At 47.1% G+C, this 18,594-nt stretch overlaps 1 protein-coding gene across 1 annotated transcript in view; it reads right to left on the bottom strand.

Moving 5' to 3' along the window:
* Positions 1-18,594, bottom strand: part of Efcab8 (EF-hand calcium binding domain 8) — an 85,570-nt gene that overhangs the window by 50,989 nt on the left and 15,987 nt on the right. The window contains exons 3-10 of the mRNA XM_023560108.2: positions 17,904-18,019; positions 15,133-15,236; positions 13,518-13,653; positions 12,768-12,873; positions 9,387-9,471; positions 8,734-8,858; positions 6,482-6,555; positions 3,750-3,880 (exon numbers count right to left, since the gene is read on the bottom strand). Of these exons, the coding sequence (XP_023415876.2) occupies positions 3,750-3,880; positions 6,482-6,555; positions 8,734-8,858; positions 9,387-9,471; positions 12,768-12,873; positions 13,518-13,653; positions 15,133-15,236; positions 17,904-18,019 (877 nt within the window). The remainder of the gene's footprint in view (positions 1-3,749; positions 3,881-6,481; positions 6,556-8,733; positions 8,859-9,386; positions 9,472-12,767; positions 12,874-13,517; positions 13,654-15,132; positions 15,237-17,903; positions 18,020-18,594) is intronic.

The following is an 18,594-nucleotide window of genomic DNA, read 5'->3' on the forward strand; positions in this document are numbered from 1 at the left end:
ACTATCTACAAAGTTGTATTTATGTTAATTCTGCTATGTACTGCTATGTTCAATTCTACTTTATCTGATGATATAGCGAGTTCAGTTGATGATAACAAGAAACAACACAGTAACCATGGTAGAACTCCTTATACAGCAGTTCTATATGTCTTTTTAGTTTTATGTATCTATAGGAATATGTTTAGTTCTGTCCTGCTTTCTTCTGTTTCTCCCTCTAATATAGAAAGGATAGAAATACATGTTAAGACTCATGCTTGTGTAAAACCTTAAACAGTTTATGAGAACTGATCTTATGACACATGATGAAATGAACAAACACTTTGAAAGAAAGAAAGGAGCACTGCAGTACCCAGTGCTGATTCCAGAGTGTTATGATGTGAAATCCAGCAATATTATTAATCTTTGTTCAGAAGGATTTTAATCTAATAAGTTTTGTTAGGTCTCAACGTAAACGAAGATATAGATAAATGCATACATGTCTAAGTATATAGGATTGATACTGATATTAACTTAGTTTTTGTTGGATAGTTGAACAGAACGATTTGCAGTCTCCCTGGTTGAATTCCCATTTATATGTTCCACTTTTGTATCTTGAACAACTATTTGTGGGAGGACAATATACACACATCAACTACTGATTTATTACCGTTTATTTCTTTTCTTTGAAAGTATGCACTATTTCTGCCCATTTTCTATTCTGTTTTATCTTTCTTTAAATAAAAAAAGGTCAACAAGTTAGAAGTTTCATATGTACTAGATAGGGACTAAGAGGACTCTCTATACCAAAATGAAATTCCAGGTAGGTTACAAAGAAGCCATCAGATTGTCATGTTTCAATATTATGTATGGTTTTGATCTCTAATTTTCTGTATAAAATATGTAACTATTGTTTATTAACACTCTACAGAGAAGGCTAGGGATGTGGCTCAGTGGTAGAGCTCTTGCCTTGCATGTGTAACACCCTGAGTTCAATCCCCAGCACCATCAAAAAGAAAAAAATTCTATAGGGATTCAAATGCTAAAACATTCACAGTTGGTAGAAAATAATGGTTCTATTTTAATATTAAATAATATTAATAATATTAAATGCACTGCTCCCAATACAATGTAATTTCATTAACCTTCTCTTCTGGATGTTTAACAACTAGGGTTAAGAGACCAAAAACCAGAAAGATAGTAGGCCAGGAGGACAGCCAATATTTTGTTTACACTTTTTTTTTCTTTTTTCTTTTTATCAGTACTGGGGATTGAACTCACGACTGCCTGCTTGCTAGGCAGGTGCTTATGCCACTGAGCTAAATCCCCAGCCCCGACAGCCAATATTTTGGCCCCAACCCTCCAGGGTCAGTGAGAACCCAGGACATAAGAGAACCTCTGCTATAACATCCTACAACTCAGTGAGTCCCAGACTACAGACCAAGGGGATTGTGGACCACAGAGGAAAATGATCAATAATGTATATTGCCTAAGGACAGCCACTAAAGAGAGAAAAATCTTCCAAGCTTTCACATAAAGCAACTTGATCAAGCAATGGCCATGACTCACCCAGACAGCTGACACTGACAAAAGAACTAACAGGTGCTATACATGGTTCCAAGGTAAATCCTGAAGAGACTTAACTGACCTTGATAGATAGCAAGAGAATAATTATAATTAATACAGGTCTCACCTTAACTTGGTCTTGAACATTCTGCAAAAAAGTATAACTACAAGAGGTATCAAATCATGCCATAGTAATAAATTAGCTATAAAAGAAATTCAAATCACTAACACCCTCTGGCAATTTCCAGCTACACTGATAACTGACTAGTGTAATAGATTAATGGGCTGCATAGGCTTAAATTACTGAATGCAGGGACTTAAAATCCTTGGACAGGAAATCATTAGCCAAAATAAGTAAGTTCACTAAGAATAAAAGGGTTCAAGATGGAGAAGGTCTTCTGCAGACTCCTCCAAACACAGCTCCTCCAACTTCAATTGACCGTCCATTGCTTGCAACTACCAAACAGAAAAAGGAGAGATGTGGGGAGTGGCTAGAGCTGGAGATTGATACACATGTGTGCTGGAGCAAGGCTGCTCCTGAGAACAAAGAGTCCTGTAAGTGAGCCGTGTGAACAAGCTACCCCAGTCCAGAGAACAAAAGTGCCTGAGGCAAGCCAAGCCAACATGTTGCTAGGCAGAGGAGTGTCACATGACATCAACCTGCCCAATGTATAAACAAGCACATGGTGGTCACTGAGCAGTTCCGTTCCTCCCAACTGGAAAGAAGGCTCCACCTGACCTTAGCTTTCTGTATTCTGACTCTTATCTTTATACCTCCACCCTCCCATCATCCTTCCCTCAGAACTTCCTGAGCTACGCTGGACACAGCAGACAGGCCCCTCCAGATAAAATAACAGACAGGAGGCTTTTGCTTACATGATGAGGTTATGATGCTTTAAATTCTACATGGACAGACATTTAACAGGTACTGTACGGCTAATAACTGACTGGTTTGTACAGATATGGGTCTTACTGTGTATCTTAGACTGGACTTGAACTTGCTATGTAGCCCAGGCTGGCCTCAAATTCAAGATCCTCCTGCTTCAGCTTCCTGAGAAAAATGATTACAAGCATGTACCACTATCCCTAGCTCTAATAACTGACTTTTTTTTTTTTTGTCTTTTTCATTTTTATCAGTACCAAGGATTGAACTCACGACCACCTGCTTGCAAGGCAGGAGCTTATGCCGCTGAGCTAAATCCCCAGCTCATAACTGACTTTTTTAAAGAAGCAAAAAGACAGGTCCAGGGTACAAGAAGTCTACCATTGAGCCCTTGGTTAGTATATGCAAGGCCCTGGGTTACATCGCCAGCACTGCAAATAATTAATTAATTTTAAAAAGAAAAGGAAGGGGCCTGGGGATATATCTCAGTGGCTTATGCACCTACCTGGTAAGCATGAGGTCATGAGTTCAATCCCTGGTACAGAAAAATAAAAAAAAAGGAAAGAAAGAAAAAGAAGCCAGACATGGTGGCACACACCTGTAATTACAGCATTGGGAGGCTGAGGTGAAAGAATCACTGTGAGTTTGAAACCAACCTGAACTATGTAGTGAGCTGAAGGCCAGTCTGAACTACAGAGCAAAATCCTGCCTCAACAAACACCAAAACAAGAAAGAAAGAAAAAAGGAAAAGAAAAGGTTAACTCTGCAATAGAAGGAGTGAGAATAAACAAAACAGATCAGAACCATCTCCAAGGAACACAGTTGTTGGACACATACCACCATGGAGTGTTAGTCACTCAAGGACTACCTAAATAAGTAAGGCAAGTTCTGTCACCCCAGTTCCTTCCACAGATAGGGAAGCTGAGGCTCACAGAGTCAAAGCAACTGGCGTACGTTCCCTCACTCAGAAACGTCACTTGACCACCTACTTCCTCTGTGCCAGCTTCTATGTTGAGTTATGAACGTAAACTGGTGACCAAAGAGACCTACTGTACTCCTGCCATGTGGCAGGGGTGATGACTAACATCAAAGTCCACAGTTCATTCTCAAGCCACTCTATCCATCAGCAGGGACACGCACTGCTTCGCTGGGTCCACTGTGATCCTTGGAACTCTGCCCTGCCCTCCTGAGGTGTCATGAACATGGAGGTGGGTCCTCACTCTACAGGGGACCCCAACATGTGGCTCAAGTAAAACCTAAGGTGCACTCACCCATCCATCTTCCCCACCCCCATTGCCGCCACTAGAGCAGAGATGTTCCTTACTTGGGCTTCTCCAGGTCCTTGACTGGCAACATTGTCAGCACCATTGAGGACTTGTCAACAGCTGAACAGGAGACCACCATGTTCATCTCAGGAACGTACTTGACCTGCTGACACCAGTTAGGATGGAGAGCCTAGGGAAGAGAGGGTGGCAGTGGGAGATGCTCCCAAGGACAACTGTGTTCCAGCTCTGGCCCCTGGAACATGGCCAAGAGTCAAGGCAACAGGGGACTTAAGTCTTCTCCTAGTGACCACAGCTTGGAAAGGGTGATGTGATCCACAGAACCATCCCAGGTCTAGGGATCAGGGGAGTGTGGTCATCTTTTGTTTCAGGAAATTCTTGTAAGTATGTGAGCCTAGAATCCTTTGGGTTTTAAAAGTCAGAGGGGAAAAAAAAGATGGATTCAAGGCTGCCCAGGCCCACGTCCATTCTCCCAGACATCCACAATGGACCTGTGCTATGGGCCCACTGCCACCCTCCACATCTGTTCATGTGGTGTGCTTGTGGGAGAATAGCAAGCGTGGCAATGTGCATCTTGCTGCAACTCTAACACAAAGGATCACACACACACACACACACACACACACACACACAGAGGAAGTAATCTAGTGGCCGACTCTGGGTCCTCAGCTCTACTCATGACCTGCACTAGCCTCAACTTCCCAAGTCCATCTTCTCTGGGATGGAAATGGAGAAGAGTGAAGGATTTTGAACAGTTAGAGAGATCCTACATTGAAAAGTGGTCCAGGGCCTTCCATATGCGAAGCACCAGGCTATGTTTCAGGTCAGTATCTCAGTGAACACCTGTCACAATGATAGCATGAATCCCAAGGCACTGAAGGAGGCATGGGACACTGAGCAACCCAGACAGAAAACCAAGCAAAGATGATATTCCCAGAAAGGAGGAACGGGCTGAGCATGGTGGCCTGGCAGCCTCCCAGCGCTTGGGAGGCTGAGGCAGGAGAATTCCTTTAAGACCAGACTGGCTACAAAGTGAGTCCAAGGCCAGCCTGAACTGCATAGTGAGACCCTGCTTCAAAAAGACAAAAAAAGAAAGAAAGGAGGAAAGGAATGGAAGGTGGTAGGTGCCTCTTTCTGAGAGGATCCTACCTGCTCCGAAGGCAGCACCTAGGAATTTTGGACCACCCACCTCAGATTTGCTATAATGACTTAATCACTGTGCCAACTTGAGATGTTTACAGGCTTAACTCAGTGACTTGCCAGTTCTACATCCTAGGGTGTAGAGGACTCGCCCTAGGGCAGTTAGGCTGCTTAGAACACAATGGAGGAAAAGAGGCTTGCGCACCCCTTGTTGCTCTTACTGCTCTTGCCCTCTTCCACCACTATGAACTGTTGCCACTCACCACGCCACCCTGCTTCGGAGCCATCAGATTATGGACTGAAAACTCCATAACCCGTGAGCCAAATAAACCTTTCCTCTTTTAAGTTTGGGTGTCAGGTATTTTGTCTCAGCAATGAGAGAAAAGTAACCAAGACACTTGCCCTGAGCATCCCATGTCTTCATTTGTTCAACAAATGTCCTGGGAACCACAAAGCACAGAGACTATTTCAGGCACTGGAGACAGAACAGAGTACAACACACACAGTCCCTGTCCTCGGGGAGCTGTCAATCGCATGAGGATAACAGAACAAAGTAATGGATAGATGGATAGATAGATAGATAGATAGATAGATAGATACAAAGTAGGGAGTTAGCCAGACGTGGTGGCACACTCCTGTAATCCTAGCACTCGGGAGGCTAGGCAGAAGGATCACTGCAAGCTCAAGACCAGCCTGGGCTACAAAGTAAGTCCAAGGCTAGCCTGAACCATATATTTGCCTGTCTTAAAAAGGCAAAAACTAAATAAATAAATATAAAGTAGGGAGTAGTAAACCCTGTAGGATGACAGGATAAAAGTACAGGCAGGAAGCAGGTTGTTCTAGCTGGTTGATTAGGACCTAAAAGAATATGAGGGGCGGAATACTGGAACCTGGGGAAAGAGCACTGCAATCTAAAGGAACAGCATGTGCCAGGGTCCTGCAGTAGGAAAGGGATTAGGTTATTGGAAGAAGCAAGGGAGTGAATAAAACAGCAGCAGAGTGAATAAAACATGTAGAAAACAAGATTTGGAGCAAGCCAGGGGTCAGGTCACCTTGAACCCTGATGGTCAGAGTAAAGACTTAAGATTTTGTTTCAAACATAAGCTATTGAATTGACACAGTTGTATTTCTTTTCTTTTCTTTTTTTCTGCCTTTTTGAGACAAGGTCTTGTTATGCAGTTCAGGCTGGCCTTGGGCTCACTTTGTAGCCCAGGCTGGTCTCAAACTTACAAACAATCCTCCTGCCTCAGCCTCCCAAGTGCTGGGATCACAGGAGTGCAGCACCATGCCAGCACTCAGTTGTATTTCTAATGCATAATTCCTCCAGTTGCTGAATGGAGAGAGCAAGTAGGAAACCACCAGTAGCCCTGCAATGTTCCACAAGACGAGGTCTGCAGTACCAGGGTGTGGCTATGAAGGCAGTGAGAGACACGGCCACACTTGGGATATACACGTGTTCTCCAGATGAGCCCACGGGACCCAGTAGTCGCCTCCATGTTGTTTTCACAGATCAGGTTCCAAGAGCTAAGACTGAATCTAGGGCATAAATCTACTTTTTGCATTTGTGAATTATGCATGCATAAGGATTCGATATAATTAGCTTCATAACAGGCAAAGGAAAGAAGTTACTTACCGGCAGCCAATAACTTCTGTGCAAAATGGACTTCTCATTTAACAGTTTCTGCATGGGAACGCTGACCCATCTATCTGATAGAAGAAAAAACTGAGGTCCACATCATCAGCTTCCCCCCTCTGCTAGACAAGCAAATCTCAGGCGGCAGGTGAATGGGAATGCAACTCCTTTGTGTCTCAAAAAGCTTTGGTCACTCATCAGAGCCTTTTGCTGTGAGCTGGTGTGCTCAGCAGGTGTGTCTTTTAATCTCCTAGGAGCATCCCCTGCTGGTAATGAGATTTCTCACAAGTGCTACAATCAAAGTAAGCAGATTCTACTACCAAGCTCCCACTTTGCTGGAGTAGAGAATGAACTGTAGTCACCCTAAAAAGTAACCCTTTAGGCACCGGCTCCTGTGCCATTGGATACACATGCTCCTTTCCACGAAGCAGCTACATGAAGTGACGGCTATACATATGCACCATGAAAGCAAGCAACTCCAATGTGCCAGGAACTGCACGCACCATAGCCCTGGCCTCATCGGCTGACTGAGAGTTTCCAGACTGCCAGAACTACTCAAGGTCAGCAGCTGATAAGCCGCCAGGGAAGGCAAGCTGGAGCCAGTGGGGCCAAAGGACAAGCATAAGCCCACCTTTAGGAGTTTAGAGAGATAGGTTGGAAATGTAGACAGTTTGACCTCAGATCTGACAACTCCCAGGAAATGTGGAGGAAAGAAAAAAGGGGGGCTAGGGGCTTATGCCAAACAGTTTGCTTCAACAGTCACCAGCCCCATCTCAAAGTTAGGAGGGAGCTTGCAAAGAAGTCCCAAGTGACAAGGATGCTGTTCAAGGCTGTTAAAGTGGGGCCACACATGCCCTGGCTCAGAAGACAGCTGTGGTATGACTACATCTTTATAGCCTGTCTCTCCCACCACAAGCTATGAGGTCCTGAGGAGGACTGGGTGACAGTGCCGCTGAACACTTACATATGCTCAACAGTATGCTCTCGCTCTATGCATCTTACGGCAGTTAAACACAGTGGTTCCTATTTGAATAAGCAGACTGAGACACAGACAGATTGAGCAGCTAGCTTCAGGTCACACGGAGCTAGGAGTTTACCTAGCTGCGCAGGACACCACCTCCCTCTGAGTTCATGTTTATCAGCGAGTGGGTGCCCTGGAAGGACTCCCGCCCAACACTCCAGCTTCATTTGCCTTCCTTGGTTCCCCATTAGCACTCAGCTCAGAGGTTAACTCGATCAAATGTGGTGCAAAGTGATCAGGACAGAGCAGGCTCAGTGACTTATGAGGCAAGGACAAAGCAGGGAGCTACCCCACTGCTACATGCAGGCCAGGACTACTTCTGACCTCCAGTGGGGCACAGCCTAGGAGGCTTGGCACAGGACATCACCCAGCCACCAGAAGCCTTGAAGAGTTTCCTACTCAACTAGAGACCAAGAGACAACTCCGGTGTCCTGGACTGGGGGGATGTTTCCCTGTGGTAAAACCCCTAGTAGCCTGGGCTCCTGTAGATGGATCTGGTGTGGTCTGGAGGCCCTACATTGGGCATCCATAAATCCATCCTGGCCCAGTTCAGCTAAGTCCCTCAGATGGCTTCAGCCCCCATGGGCCTTAAAGCCCTAGTGTGCTTACACAGTGTAGCTCTAAACAGCTTCCTGAGTCAATTCAGGACACAGCCCAGCAAGTGGTTTAAAGTGAGATGACCTGGTTTCAGATTTCAGCCATCACTTCAAGCTCCAAGCCGTGTACAAGTGGATTCAAGGGGCTGTAACAATAGCATCCCTCATGGCAGTGGGCAGAGATTGTAGAAAGCATGCACCCAAATTTATTCATGTTCCTGCCAAGTCACACAGTCCTCCCAGGCCCCTAGAACCCACACACCCAACCCACCCAAAAGTACAGGTCCAAAGAGAGCAGAAGCCATCTAGAGTCACCTAAGCAAGTTCCTGGGATGCCCAGTCTCAAGAGGCATGAGGAATTTCTCCAAGTCACAGCCATATGTTTCACTCTGCTTAGGATTAAGACGGTCCTGCAGCAACTCCCCACCACCACCACAACCTGCACAAGCTCCTGCATACAGGAAACTGCCCCTCCTTTGATCTCCTTTGGGCCACTAAGCCCAGTGGGCTGCATACTCTCTGAGCTCTGAAGTCCAGAGCACTGAGAGGGGAGAGGGCCTCTGGGGCCAAGAGAGCTCAACACCTGCTCCTACCTTCATTACAGGCCTAGCCCCATTCCCAGCCCTCTTAGTTACCCAATCTGGAGGCCCAAGGAAGGACTCTTGGATTGAACAGCCCATTGGCCACATTGTCCGAGGTGAAGACAATGACATTGCCCTTTGTGTCCCCGAGACAGAACACACCTTTGTGATAATCAGACCTGAGGAAAGATAAGAGACAGAGGAGGCTGTGGAGTCTCACCTGTCCTGCTCCCCTCCAACATCCCCCTCCACCTTGGCAAAGAGGACACTTCCCACAGGCCTGGACCTCGCCCTATACCTCTGCCATGCTGACAAGTCCAGTGGCCCAGATACAAGCCACCACTGAGCCAAAATTCAATTATTTTGTTTTGACCAAAATTAAGTAAACTCTAGTCTTCCAACTTCTCTTTGACAAGTCATCCCTCCCTAAGATTATGATGTTCCCAGAGTACTCAACCACATCAGGCCCAGGGCTGGATGCCTAAGTGGAGGAAGGAGAGGAAATGACTATTACTCCAAGGTCAGAGTAATCCTAAAGGTGGCCCCCAAGACAGCAGTAGCTTGACGGGAAGAAGACACAGGACCCAGAACCAGTGCTGTACAGATCTTCCCAAGCCTATTCCCAAAGCCTCTCTGAGGCCCCAGCCTTACCCCCCAAGTGATGTGGCAGCTGCCAAGACCCTCCACCCAACTCCTTTGGGGCTCACCAGTAATTCATGACCAGGATGCAGCTGTCCAGTTCAGTAAACGTGAAGGCCCGGACACATTTATAGTTACTGATATTGAAGAACTCTGGAGAAGACAGAAGAGAGGACACTCCTGGATCCTACACTCACACGTAGGTCAGGATGGGGTCTGGAGATGTTGAGCAGCCACACAGCATCTCCCTGGGCCCTTCAGCCCTTGCCCTGCAACTGAATCCATAAACTCACTGAGCCAGAACCCGCTGCAAACTCCCCCACGGCTTCCAGATGGCCAGGATAAGATCCCAGCGCCCGACCACAGGCTGCCAGAGCTTGTGTGAGAGGACCTGCAGACCTCCACGGTTCCATCTCCCCCACTGTATGGGGCCGCCACTGCTTCCACCTTCCCCTCTCACACTGGTCTCCTCACTCACTGTTCCCTCCACCTAGAACACTAGCTCAGTGCCATGCCCCTTCTCAGAAATCTTCCTCACCTAACCTGGTCCCTGCCATCAACCTCTAATAAATTGTTTGTTTTGTTTGGGCCCCAGGTGCTGCCTTTCCTCTGGAATGTGAGCTCAGTGTGGACAAGGAGCATCTGTATGATGTCCTGTGGTCATCTCAGTGCCTAGCACAACACTAGGGCTCAGCAGGTGTTTTCTGAGTGCTAAAAATGTGGTAAGCAAATAAAGGAGCAAGCACTGAGCCCTGGGTGCTGCAGGTACCTAGAAGCCTCTGTCCCTCTGACTTCAGCTGGCCATTCACACTCACTCTGTGCATCCCTGCAGGTGCAGGGCACAGAGGGAAACAGCCCACATCCTCGTCACCCACCCACTCCACTGCTCACCCCACTGTCTCAAAACCCAGACAGTTAGAGGCTAAGTGGTTTATGCACAGGCATATCACAGGGAACTTCCGCAGGGAAAGGGGAGTGTGCAGAGCTGGTTCCTGCAGGCTCGCTGCTTCCCACACTATGGATCCTGCACCAGCCCCTGCCAGACTCATCTCTTGGAAATGTAAAAGCCTCCAATGTAGGCAGATGCTTTAAATTGAAATTCTCCTAAATCTGGTTCCTTCCTCTTTGTAGCCACTAATGAGTGGCTCACTGCTGGGCCGACTTCCTCATCTGAATGCAGACTCTCACCCCTCTGCCTCCATACAGGGCCAGGAGCTGCAAGGCACAAGAGGGCTGGCTCGCCTGGGGTTACAGAGAGCACAGCTCCTACTGGTGCCACATCCACCTCTGGCCTGGCCAAGTGGAGACGCCAGCTACTCAGACAGGAGGGCTGGGATGAAGGGTCCTCTCAGGAGGACATGGACCACTCCTGGAACACCACCAGCCCTGACTGCTCAAGCCCTTGCCGATGACTGACTGCTTCTCTATATCACACAACTTGTCCTCATAATGAGTTCACTACTCACAAATGCAACCAGCCACCTACTATATGCCAGCCACTACAACAGATGCTTCACATACCTAACCACCAAGCACACTCACCCTGGGCATACATACTACTGCCCCCCTTTTACCTCTGGGTAAACCGAGGCACTGGGCAGTAAAGTAATTGCCCAAAGTCACAAATCTGCTGAGTGGCAAAACCAGAGTCTTGCTCCAGAACAGCTACTCTCTGTCCTCCCCCTTAGTCTTGCCCTGTGTGCTGCGGTTTTGCACATAAATCCTCTCTCCCTGGCTTTATGAATGTGGTGTTGGACCCTTCCTCACTCACTCATCTATCACCCACTCAAAGCACCAAGCATACAGGAGCACCAGGCAGTGAGACAGAGCAGAGTGGAACAGACGCACTCCCAGACTTACCAAGGTACTGGTCTAAAGGAAGAAACAGACACAAAACAGCAGGACAGTAAGAAGTCTACGACTACACTCAAATGGGACCTTGAAGGGAAGAGGGATGGCACCCAGAGGATCCTTTTAACAGAGGAACTTGACTTGGACAGGTGGTCATGGAGGGCTTCCTGGAGGAAATGACATCTGAGACAAAACCCAAAGGAAAAGTAGGAGCTGTGGAGTAGAGAGAGGTACAGGACAGACAGCAGAGCACACAGAGGCCATGGTGTCCACTGGAGTAAGTGAGAGGAGGCCACAAAAGGTAGAAGAAAAAAACAAAGGCCAACAGGGCCCTGTGAACCATCATAAAGATCCCACCCCCATCCTAAGAGCAATGGGGTAAGTTGAGAGCTTTCTGAAAACAGACATTTCAAAAGCTCCTCCAGTTAGTAATAGCTCATGCCTGGAATGCCAGCTACTTGAGAGGCTAGGGCAGGAGGATAACAAGTTCAAGCCTACCCGGGGCAACTTAGTTTGACCCTCAAAATAAAAAATAAAAATAAAAAGGACTGGGAATGTGTCTTGGCTCCTTTTCTCTCGTTACTGGGTCAAAATACCTAACATCCATAAAGAAGGAAGGAAAAGTTTATTTAGCTCAGTGTTTGTGGAGATTTCAGTCCTTAATCAGCTGGCTCCAAGGCAGGGTGGCATGGCACTGGGGCAACACTTCAAGGCAGCAGCCAGCAAATGCAACCAGAACAAAAGGAGGCGGAACAAGCCTCTTCTCCTCCCTTATATTGTCTAACCCCTTGTCCAGGTCCTACTACCTCTGTGCCTTAGTCTTCTTTGGCACAGGATATTTACAAAGTAAGGATCCTGGCTCCCTGCTGGGTCTCTTGGTTAAGTTTCTAAACTTCTCCAGTTGACAAAATGTATCAACTATAACAATACAGCTAGTTCTCCCTGGATTCAATCCCTGGAGGGAGGAAAGTAGAAAAACAGCAAAGAGAAAAAGAGATTCTCAGGCTTGGTGGCTCAAACCTGTAATCCCAGCACTCGGGAAGCTGAGGCAGGAGGATTGTTGTGAGTTCGAGACCAGCCTGGGCTACAAAGTGAGCTCAAGGCCAGCCTGAACTGCATAACAAGACCTTGTCTCAAAAAGACAACAAGCAAACAAAAACAAAACAAAAGAGATTCTCCTAGCTGCTACCGGAGCCTTGAGAAACAATATGGCAAACAAGAGAAAGCTTCAATGCTGTTCAAGTGAGAAATGAAGGGAGCAGCAGAGAGAGAAGGGAGAGTCAGGGCAGAAGGCCGTCTCCTTACGGCCTCTGGCTTATACATTTGGATCTGTCTGCTGTCCACGTACTCACTCAGCATTCACTGAGCATCACCTGTCTCCAAACGGGCCCGGGCAGTCAACAGTATTGACCATCTCAGTCCTTCCTGTGGCACCTACCACACGCAGGTCCTCACTAAGCGCCTCTGATTACCAAGGCCTCTCCACCTCTCCCAGAGCGCTCTTATCCCTGCTCATGGTTACTTAGCCAACAGATCTCTCCTAACTACAAATGTGTGGTTCCCGGGGTAGCAGGCTTGGGGAGGCTCTAGGGACTCACCTATCTTCAGTTCAGTAGATGAAACCGCAATCAGGTTCATGTTGTACAGGCACACCAGGTCGATGACCCACATCTGCTGGTTGTGGGGCTGATGGGTCTGGTTGAGCTGCAAGAGGAAGAGCAGAGGAGGCTGGGGCCCGGGAAGAGAGCACATTGGAGGACAGCACCTGCTGGCTTGCTCCAGCCATGTGAAACCTAAAACCTCATCTAACAGATGTAGGGTGGAAGGAGCCATACAGTGCCTTGGCCAGGGCACAGGGCTGGTAGGTAGTACCACCAGGATCCTAGCCATGAAGGTCGGGCTCCAGTGCCCACACTCACAACTGGGGTATTTTCTGCCCAGCCCAGGCAAAAGGCAGATCTGGGGATGATCTAGTATGGCAGGGAAAGGAAATGAGGCTGAGCTCTAGCTCTGGCACTTTGCTGGATGATGATGCTACCCACTGAGGAGACTCAAGAGAAATAAGCCTTGAGGGCAGGGGAACGAGTGAAATGCTGTTTGCACAAGCTTGCTTGGCAATATTGCTTGGACATCCAAGTGAAGCCCTGCTTAGCAGAAGACAAGTACAAGGATCCCAAGGTGAAGCCAGAATCTGGGCCCAAGTCCTGTGACCAAAGTCCAGGCTGCCCTGACCAGGATCCCAAGAGCAAGCCCATGATGGACACAAGTTACCTCCACTGCTGGGTACTAAAAAACAGCTCTGCAGCTCCCCCACCCACCTGAGCTCCACATGTGTCAGCCCCACTCACCCTAAAGGAGCTAAGCAGCAAGAAGGAGTCGGACCAGAACTGCAGGACCCCATTCTTGGTGACAGTCAGGAAACACTTGATATTCTTGAACCGCTGTATTGAAACCTCTACTTTCACGATCTCACATCCATGCCGTCTGTGGACAGTGAGAAACAAGCAGAAACAGCTCAGAAAGGAGGGGCATCTGCATCAGAACAAAGAACCGCTGTGGAGGGGGGCTAAAAGCAAGCAGGAACACCTTCACTCAGGTGCTCACAGATACAGAACAAGAAACTGAGGCTGGCTCCAGGAGATCTGGGACTCTGCCTACTCCCCGAGGTGAACTTGCACTGGGTCAATGATAGCCAAAAGAAAAGGAGTCCCAGTGGGAGCTGGGCATGTGGCTCAGTGGGAGAGCGCTGGCTTAGCACATGAAGGTCCTACGTTCCACGCATAGCACAAGAAAGAGAGAGGAGAGGAAGAAAGAGAGACCAAAAAGCCAAGCATGATGCTAGTATAAGATTTCTCACCCCAAGAAATAAGCCAATTCCTTCATGATGTGGTAGACAGAGGGGACAAGGAGTAAAGGTCTTCTGCAAAGCCGCTATTATAGGAAAAAGTGATCCACTGAAAGTGAGCAGGGTGGGGCCTGTGGTGGAAATGAGAAATAGCACTTTCTAGCCACCGACCTACTATTCTGGGGTAAAGTGGGGAATGGGGACCAAGACTGAGAGCAATTAGGGACACCCTGTGCATCCCACTCTTCACCTCCAGGACATACACTGAGCAGAGCGAATAGATCTCGCTGTTCCACAGACTTCAGCAAACTTTAATGCTTCTTCAGTGGGCTCTTTCCTACCCCAAAATTCACTAGCCAGCTGGCCATCAAGGGCCGACACCATGTGGACTTCCTGATGTGGCATCACACGTACTCTCCCACTTTACCTGCTCATCTCTGGACCTATCAGGGACTCAGGGAAACTCACTTGCTTACAGTAGTGTGCTGGTTACCAGCAGCGCTACAACCAAATCAAGTGCCTTCCACTCACCTTCAGAGCCCTTTCCAGGCCCTGCTGTGGGCATCATCTGACTCAAAGCCAGAGACAACCCGTACGTGTGGGCTTTGGCTGCTGCTGTGGCACTGCAGAAGAGCGGGGAACGTATATCTGGACACAGCCCCCTCTCCCACCCTGGGCCCATTGCTCTGAACAGACAGTGAAAGACAGACACAGATGACGGGCAGACGTGACAAGTGAGAGCTTATGCCGCTGAGCTAAATCCCCAGCCCTGTAAGATATTCTTGAGAATTTTTTTGAGTGCTGACTTTGCGGTCATGAATTTTGTTTTGTTTTGTGTTTTGAGATAACATCTCTCTTTATAGTACAGGCTGGCCTTAAACTCATTATGTAGCCCGATAAAAAAAGGAAAAAGACAAAAAAAAAAAAAAAGAATATCTTACAAAGAAACAATACAACCAGTGAAGCCAAAAAGTCTAGTGGAATGAATACATCTAGCAGAGTGAGTAGATAAGCAGAGGGCAGAAGAGTGGAAAAGACTATCCCTGGAACTTAAGACGGGGCAAGCAACTCTGGTCCAAGTTCAGTCACTCCGCACGGCCCAGGGAAGCACTCCTTACACGGGGACGATCCGCATGGGAAGGTGGAAGCGGAGGCGGTATTGGCTCTTCCTCATCTCTTCCAGGCCCTGGAACTCACGCATCATGTAGTTTATATACTTCGGCTGCTCAAAATACAAGGCAAGGGAGAGAGGGTGTTTCAGCATTAGCTATCAGGGGCTGTGGAGGCTGCTTCCAAGCCTTGGCCAGAATAAGTGGCCAAGCAACAGCCTGTGCTTGGCTCTTGAATGTGGGAAGGGTTATGATAGCCATCTGTGAAGACAAGAGGGCAGTCCTTTCTTCCTTAGCTGTGTCTGCAATGCAAATAAATCTGGCTTCACCTCTATGCCTGGCATCTCAACTGGATGCTCTTTATTCACCTCTACTTTGTGGATAAGACGACCCATGTAAGTATTTATGAGTTGCTTGAGTTCATATTCCAAGTTAATAACAGATGTGGGTTCACATAATGAATTAACCCTAACTCTCACCCTCGGGCCAGTAGGACAATACTGACCAGCCTCATGGTAACATAGCTGGGGCCAAAACAAGCTATAAACAGAAACAGGAGCCAAGTGTGGTAGTGTACACTTGTAGACTAGCTACTCACAAGGCCGAGGCAGGGGGAATTTCTTGAGCCCAAGAGTTCAACACCAGCCTAGACAAGATAGCAAGACCCAAGCAACCTATTTGGGACCCCTCTTGTCTCTCAGGAGCTATTCCTATTTCCCATCCCCATCCCTAGTCCCCTTTCTTTTTGCCAATAAATTTTCCTACTCCTAAAAAAAAACTAAACAATTTTTAAAAGAAACAAAGGGGTTATTATGAAGGATCATTGTTCTGAGCATAATGGCACACATTTGTAATCCCAGCTAGTGAGGAAGCTGAAACAAGGATCACAAGTTCAACACTAGCCTGGGCAACTTAGGGAGGCCTTGTCTTAAAAGGAAGTAGGGGAGGCCGTGGAGATATAGCTCAGGGCTCTCGGGATTCGATCCCTAGAACTGCAAACAACAAACAGGACTGAGGATGTAGTTCTATGGTTCAGTGGCTGCTTAGCATGCACAAGGCTCTGCGCTCAATCTCCAGGTTGGGGCGAGGGGCACAGCACAAGCACTGAGTAGACAAATGCTGGAAATACATTATAGAATGTTAAGAAAAATAAAAGCTAAAAAAAATTTTAAAAACTAAAACCTGGCCAGGCGTGGTGGTACACACCTATAATCCCAGAACTTGGGAAACTGAGGCAAGAGGATCACTGTGAGGTCAAAGCCCATCTGGGCTATAAAGTGAGTTCGAGGCCAGCCTGAATTGCATAGTGAAACCATCTCAAAAAGACCAAATAGAAATAAAATAGAACCTGAATTGAATACTTAAACCAAAGGGAGGTATGCTATGGTAGTTAACAGTGCCATGGATTATGTCAGTGGCCCCCAAGCCTCATGCAATTATGGATGCAACCAAATCTAGCATTTGTGATTCATTCATGGTCTACTCTCAGACTGGCGACGTGAGTGCTACACTCGCCTGGGGGTGGAGCCAGGATATGATGTAACTGCTGCAGGAAGAAGATGTGTCTCACTCTTTTGGCTTTTGCTTTTGCTGTTTGCAGCAGCCCTATCAATGGCTGCCCCGCCATGCCATGCGGCCACAAAGCCAAGAGTGTGGACTGAAACTTCCAAAACTATAAGAAATAAACATTTTCTTCCCTAACTTTGGGCATCAGGTATTTTGCCTCAACAATGAGTAAAAAGTAACTAAGACACACAGGGACCTTTGAGGTAGACCTTTGAGTCTGACTAATGGCCCAACTTGCTCTGTAACCTTAGATGAGTTTGCTGACTCAATTTTTCAAACCTGTCAAACAGCACCCACCCCATAAGATTCTTGTGAAGTTTAAGCAAAAATAACACATATTTAGCATAATGTCCAGATAATCTTGTCATCTTTACTACATAAATGTATCAAGACTATGTTTTGGGAGGTTTGCTTTGTTTTTGCTTGCAGTACTGGGGATTGAACTCGGGGTCTTCACAATGAGTTATTTCCCTAGTCCATTTTTAAATTTTTATTTCAAGACAGGCTCTTGCTATGTTGCCCGGGTTGGGCTCGAACTTACAGTCTTCCTGCTTCAGCCTCCCAGAGAGGTAGAATTACAAGCATGTGCTACCATGTCTGATTCAGATGAGATTATGTAGCTTTCTGTATATTTAGATGCTATTTATGCTCCTTGTAGAACTTTTAGGGGGGTGGTGTAGAGTGGGGGGCATTGAGAAAGGGTCTCACTATGTAGTCTAAGCTGGCGTTGAACTTACATTCCTCCTGTCCCAGCCTTCCAAGTGTAGGGATTGTAGGCATGTATCACCATACCTACCTCTGAGAATATATTTAGAATCAGAAATAACAAAATCATTATTACTATTCCATAAACCTGACATATTTGGATTTTACTAACACAGGTTGGCCTGTACCTAAGTGACCATAAATGGCCTTGGCATTGCTTTGGATCCCTCGAGGTGGACGTGCAGGAGAGCCACACAGCAGGTGGGGATGTCCAAAGAGGCCTTACACAGAGGCCACTGACACATACTGTATATTCTCCCACCCAACGAAGTGAATGAGCTGTGATCATAACACCACTGCTTCCCTCTATCTGGCAAGTACCCCAGCTGAAGCAGAACACAGGGAGGCTTTCTGATGCTCACTGCCCGCCCATCTTCACACCCCTGACAAGGACTCTACCTCCAGCCCCACCCACTCAGCTACCTGAGACATCAGGGACACCTCCTCACCCAGGTGATGAAGCCAGTACCATCCGAATCCACCTTGAAAAACACCGACTCCAGGACCTCCTCTGACGCATTGCTCAGAACCTTCATACTCCTGATGAAAGTTTCCAGGTCTATGGCTTCAGAGAGAGGACAGTGGCACTCCAGTCACTCTGCACCCCACAGGCCCCAAGTGTCCCTAGAAATCCCTATGCTGAGCAGTTTCATCCCAAGGAGTAGAAATTAAGCTTTACAGAAAGAAAATATAGCCTGAATATGCAAAAATAAGGGGATGGTGTAGTCTGCCATAGAACTCTTGGATCCATTTCCCAATTAACACCATGGTCTGTGGTCGTTAAAGTGTCTGTGAAAGTGAGGAAGGTCTCACTACATTTTTATGAAAATACTTCCAAGATATATATATAAAGTGAGAATCAAGGTGGAGAACACCTTGCTAAAAACTAAGTTTAGGACACTCAAGTCCTGGTTTGCGCTGGAGCCAAGCAATGGCAGAGAAGTCCATGACAGCACAGAAGTCTACACAGCACCATGCAAATGTCCTTAAAATTAACAGTAGTGAAAAAGAAGAGTCTGAAATGACATACAGTACATAAACACAGTCCCCAACCTAGGATTTTCCAACTGCACAATGAATAGACAAGTAACTGCTATTTTCACTGTCACCACAGTAGCCAGTAAATAAATTTATTATGAA

The sequence above is a fragment of the Cavia porcellus genome, unplaced genomic scaffold, assembly GCF_034190915.1.
Source record: "Cavia porcellus strain 051 isolate PalLab524CR breed Dunkin Hartley unplaced genomic scaffold, mCavPor4.1 scaffold_5, whole genome shotgun sequence".
Taxonomy (NCBI): domain Eukaryota; kingdom Metazoa; phylum Chordata; class Mammalia; order Rodentia; family Caviidae; genus Cavia; species Cavia porcellus.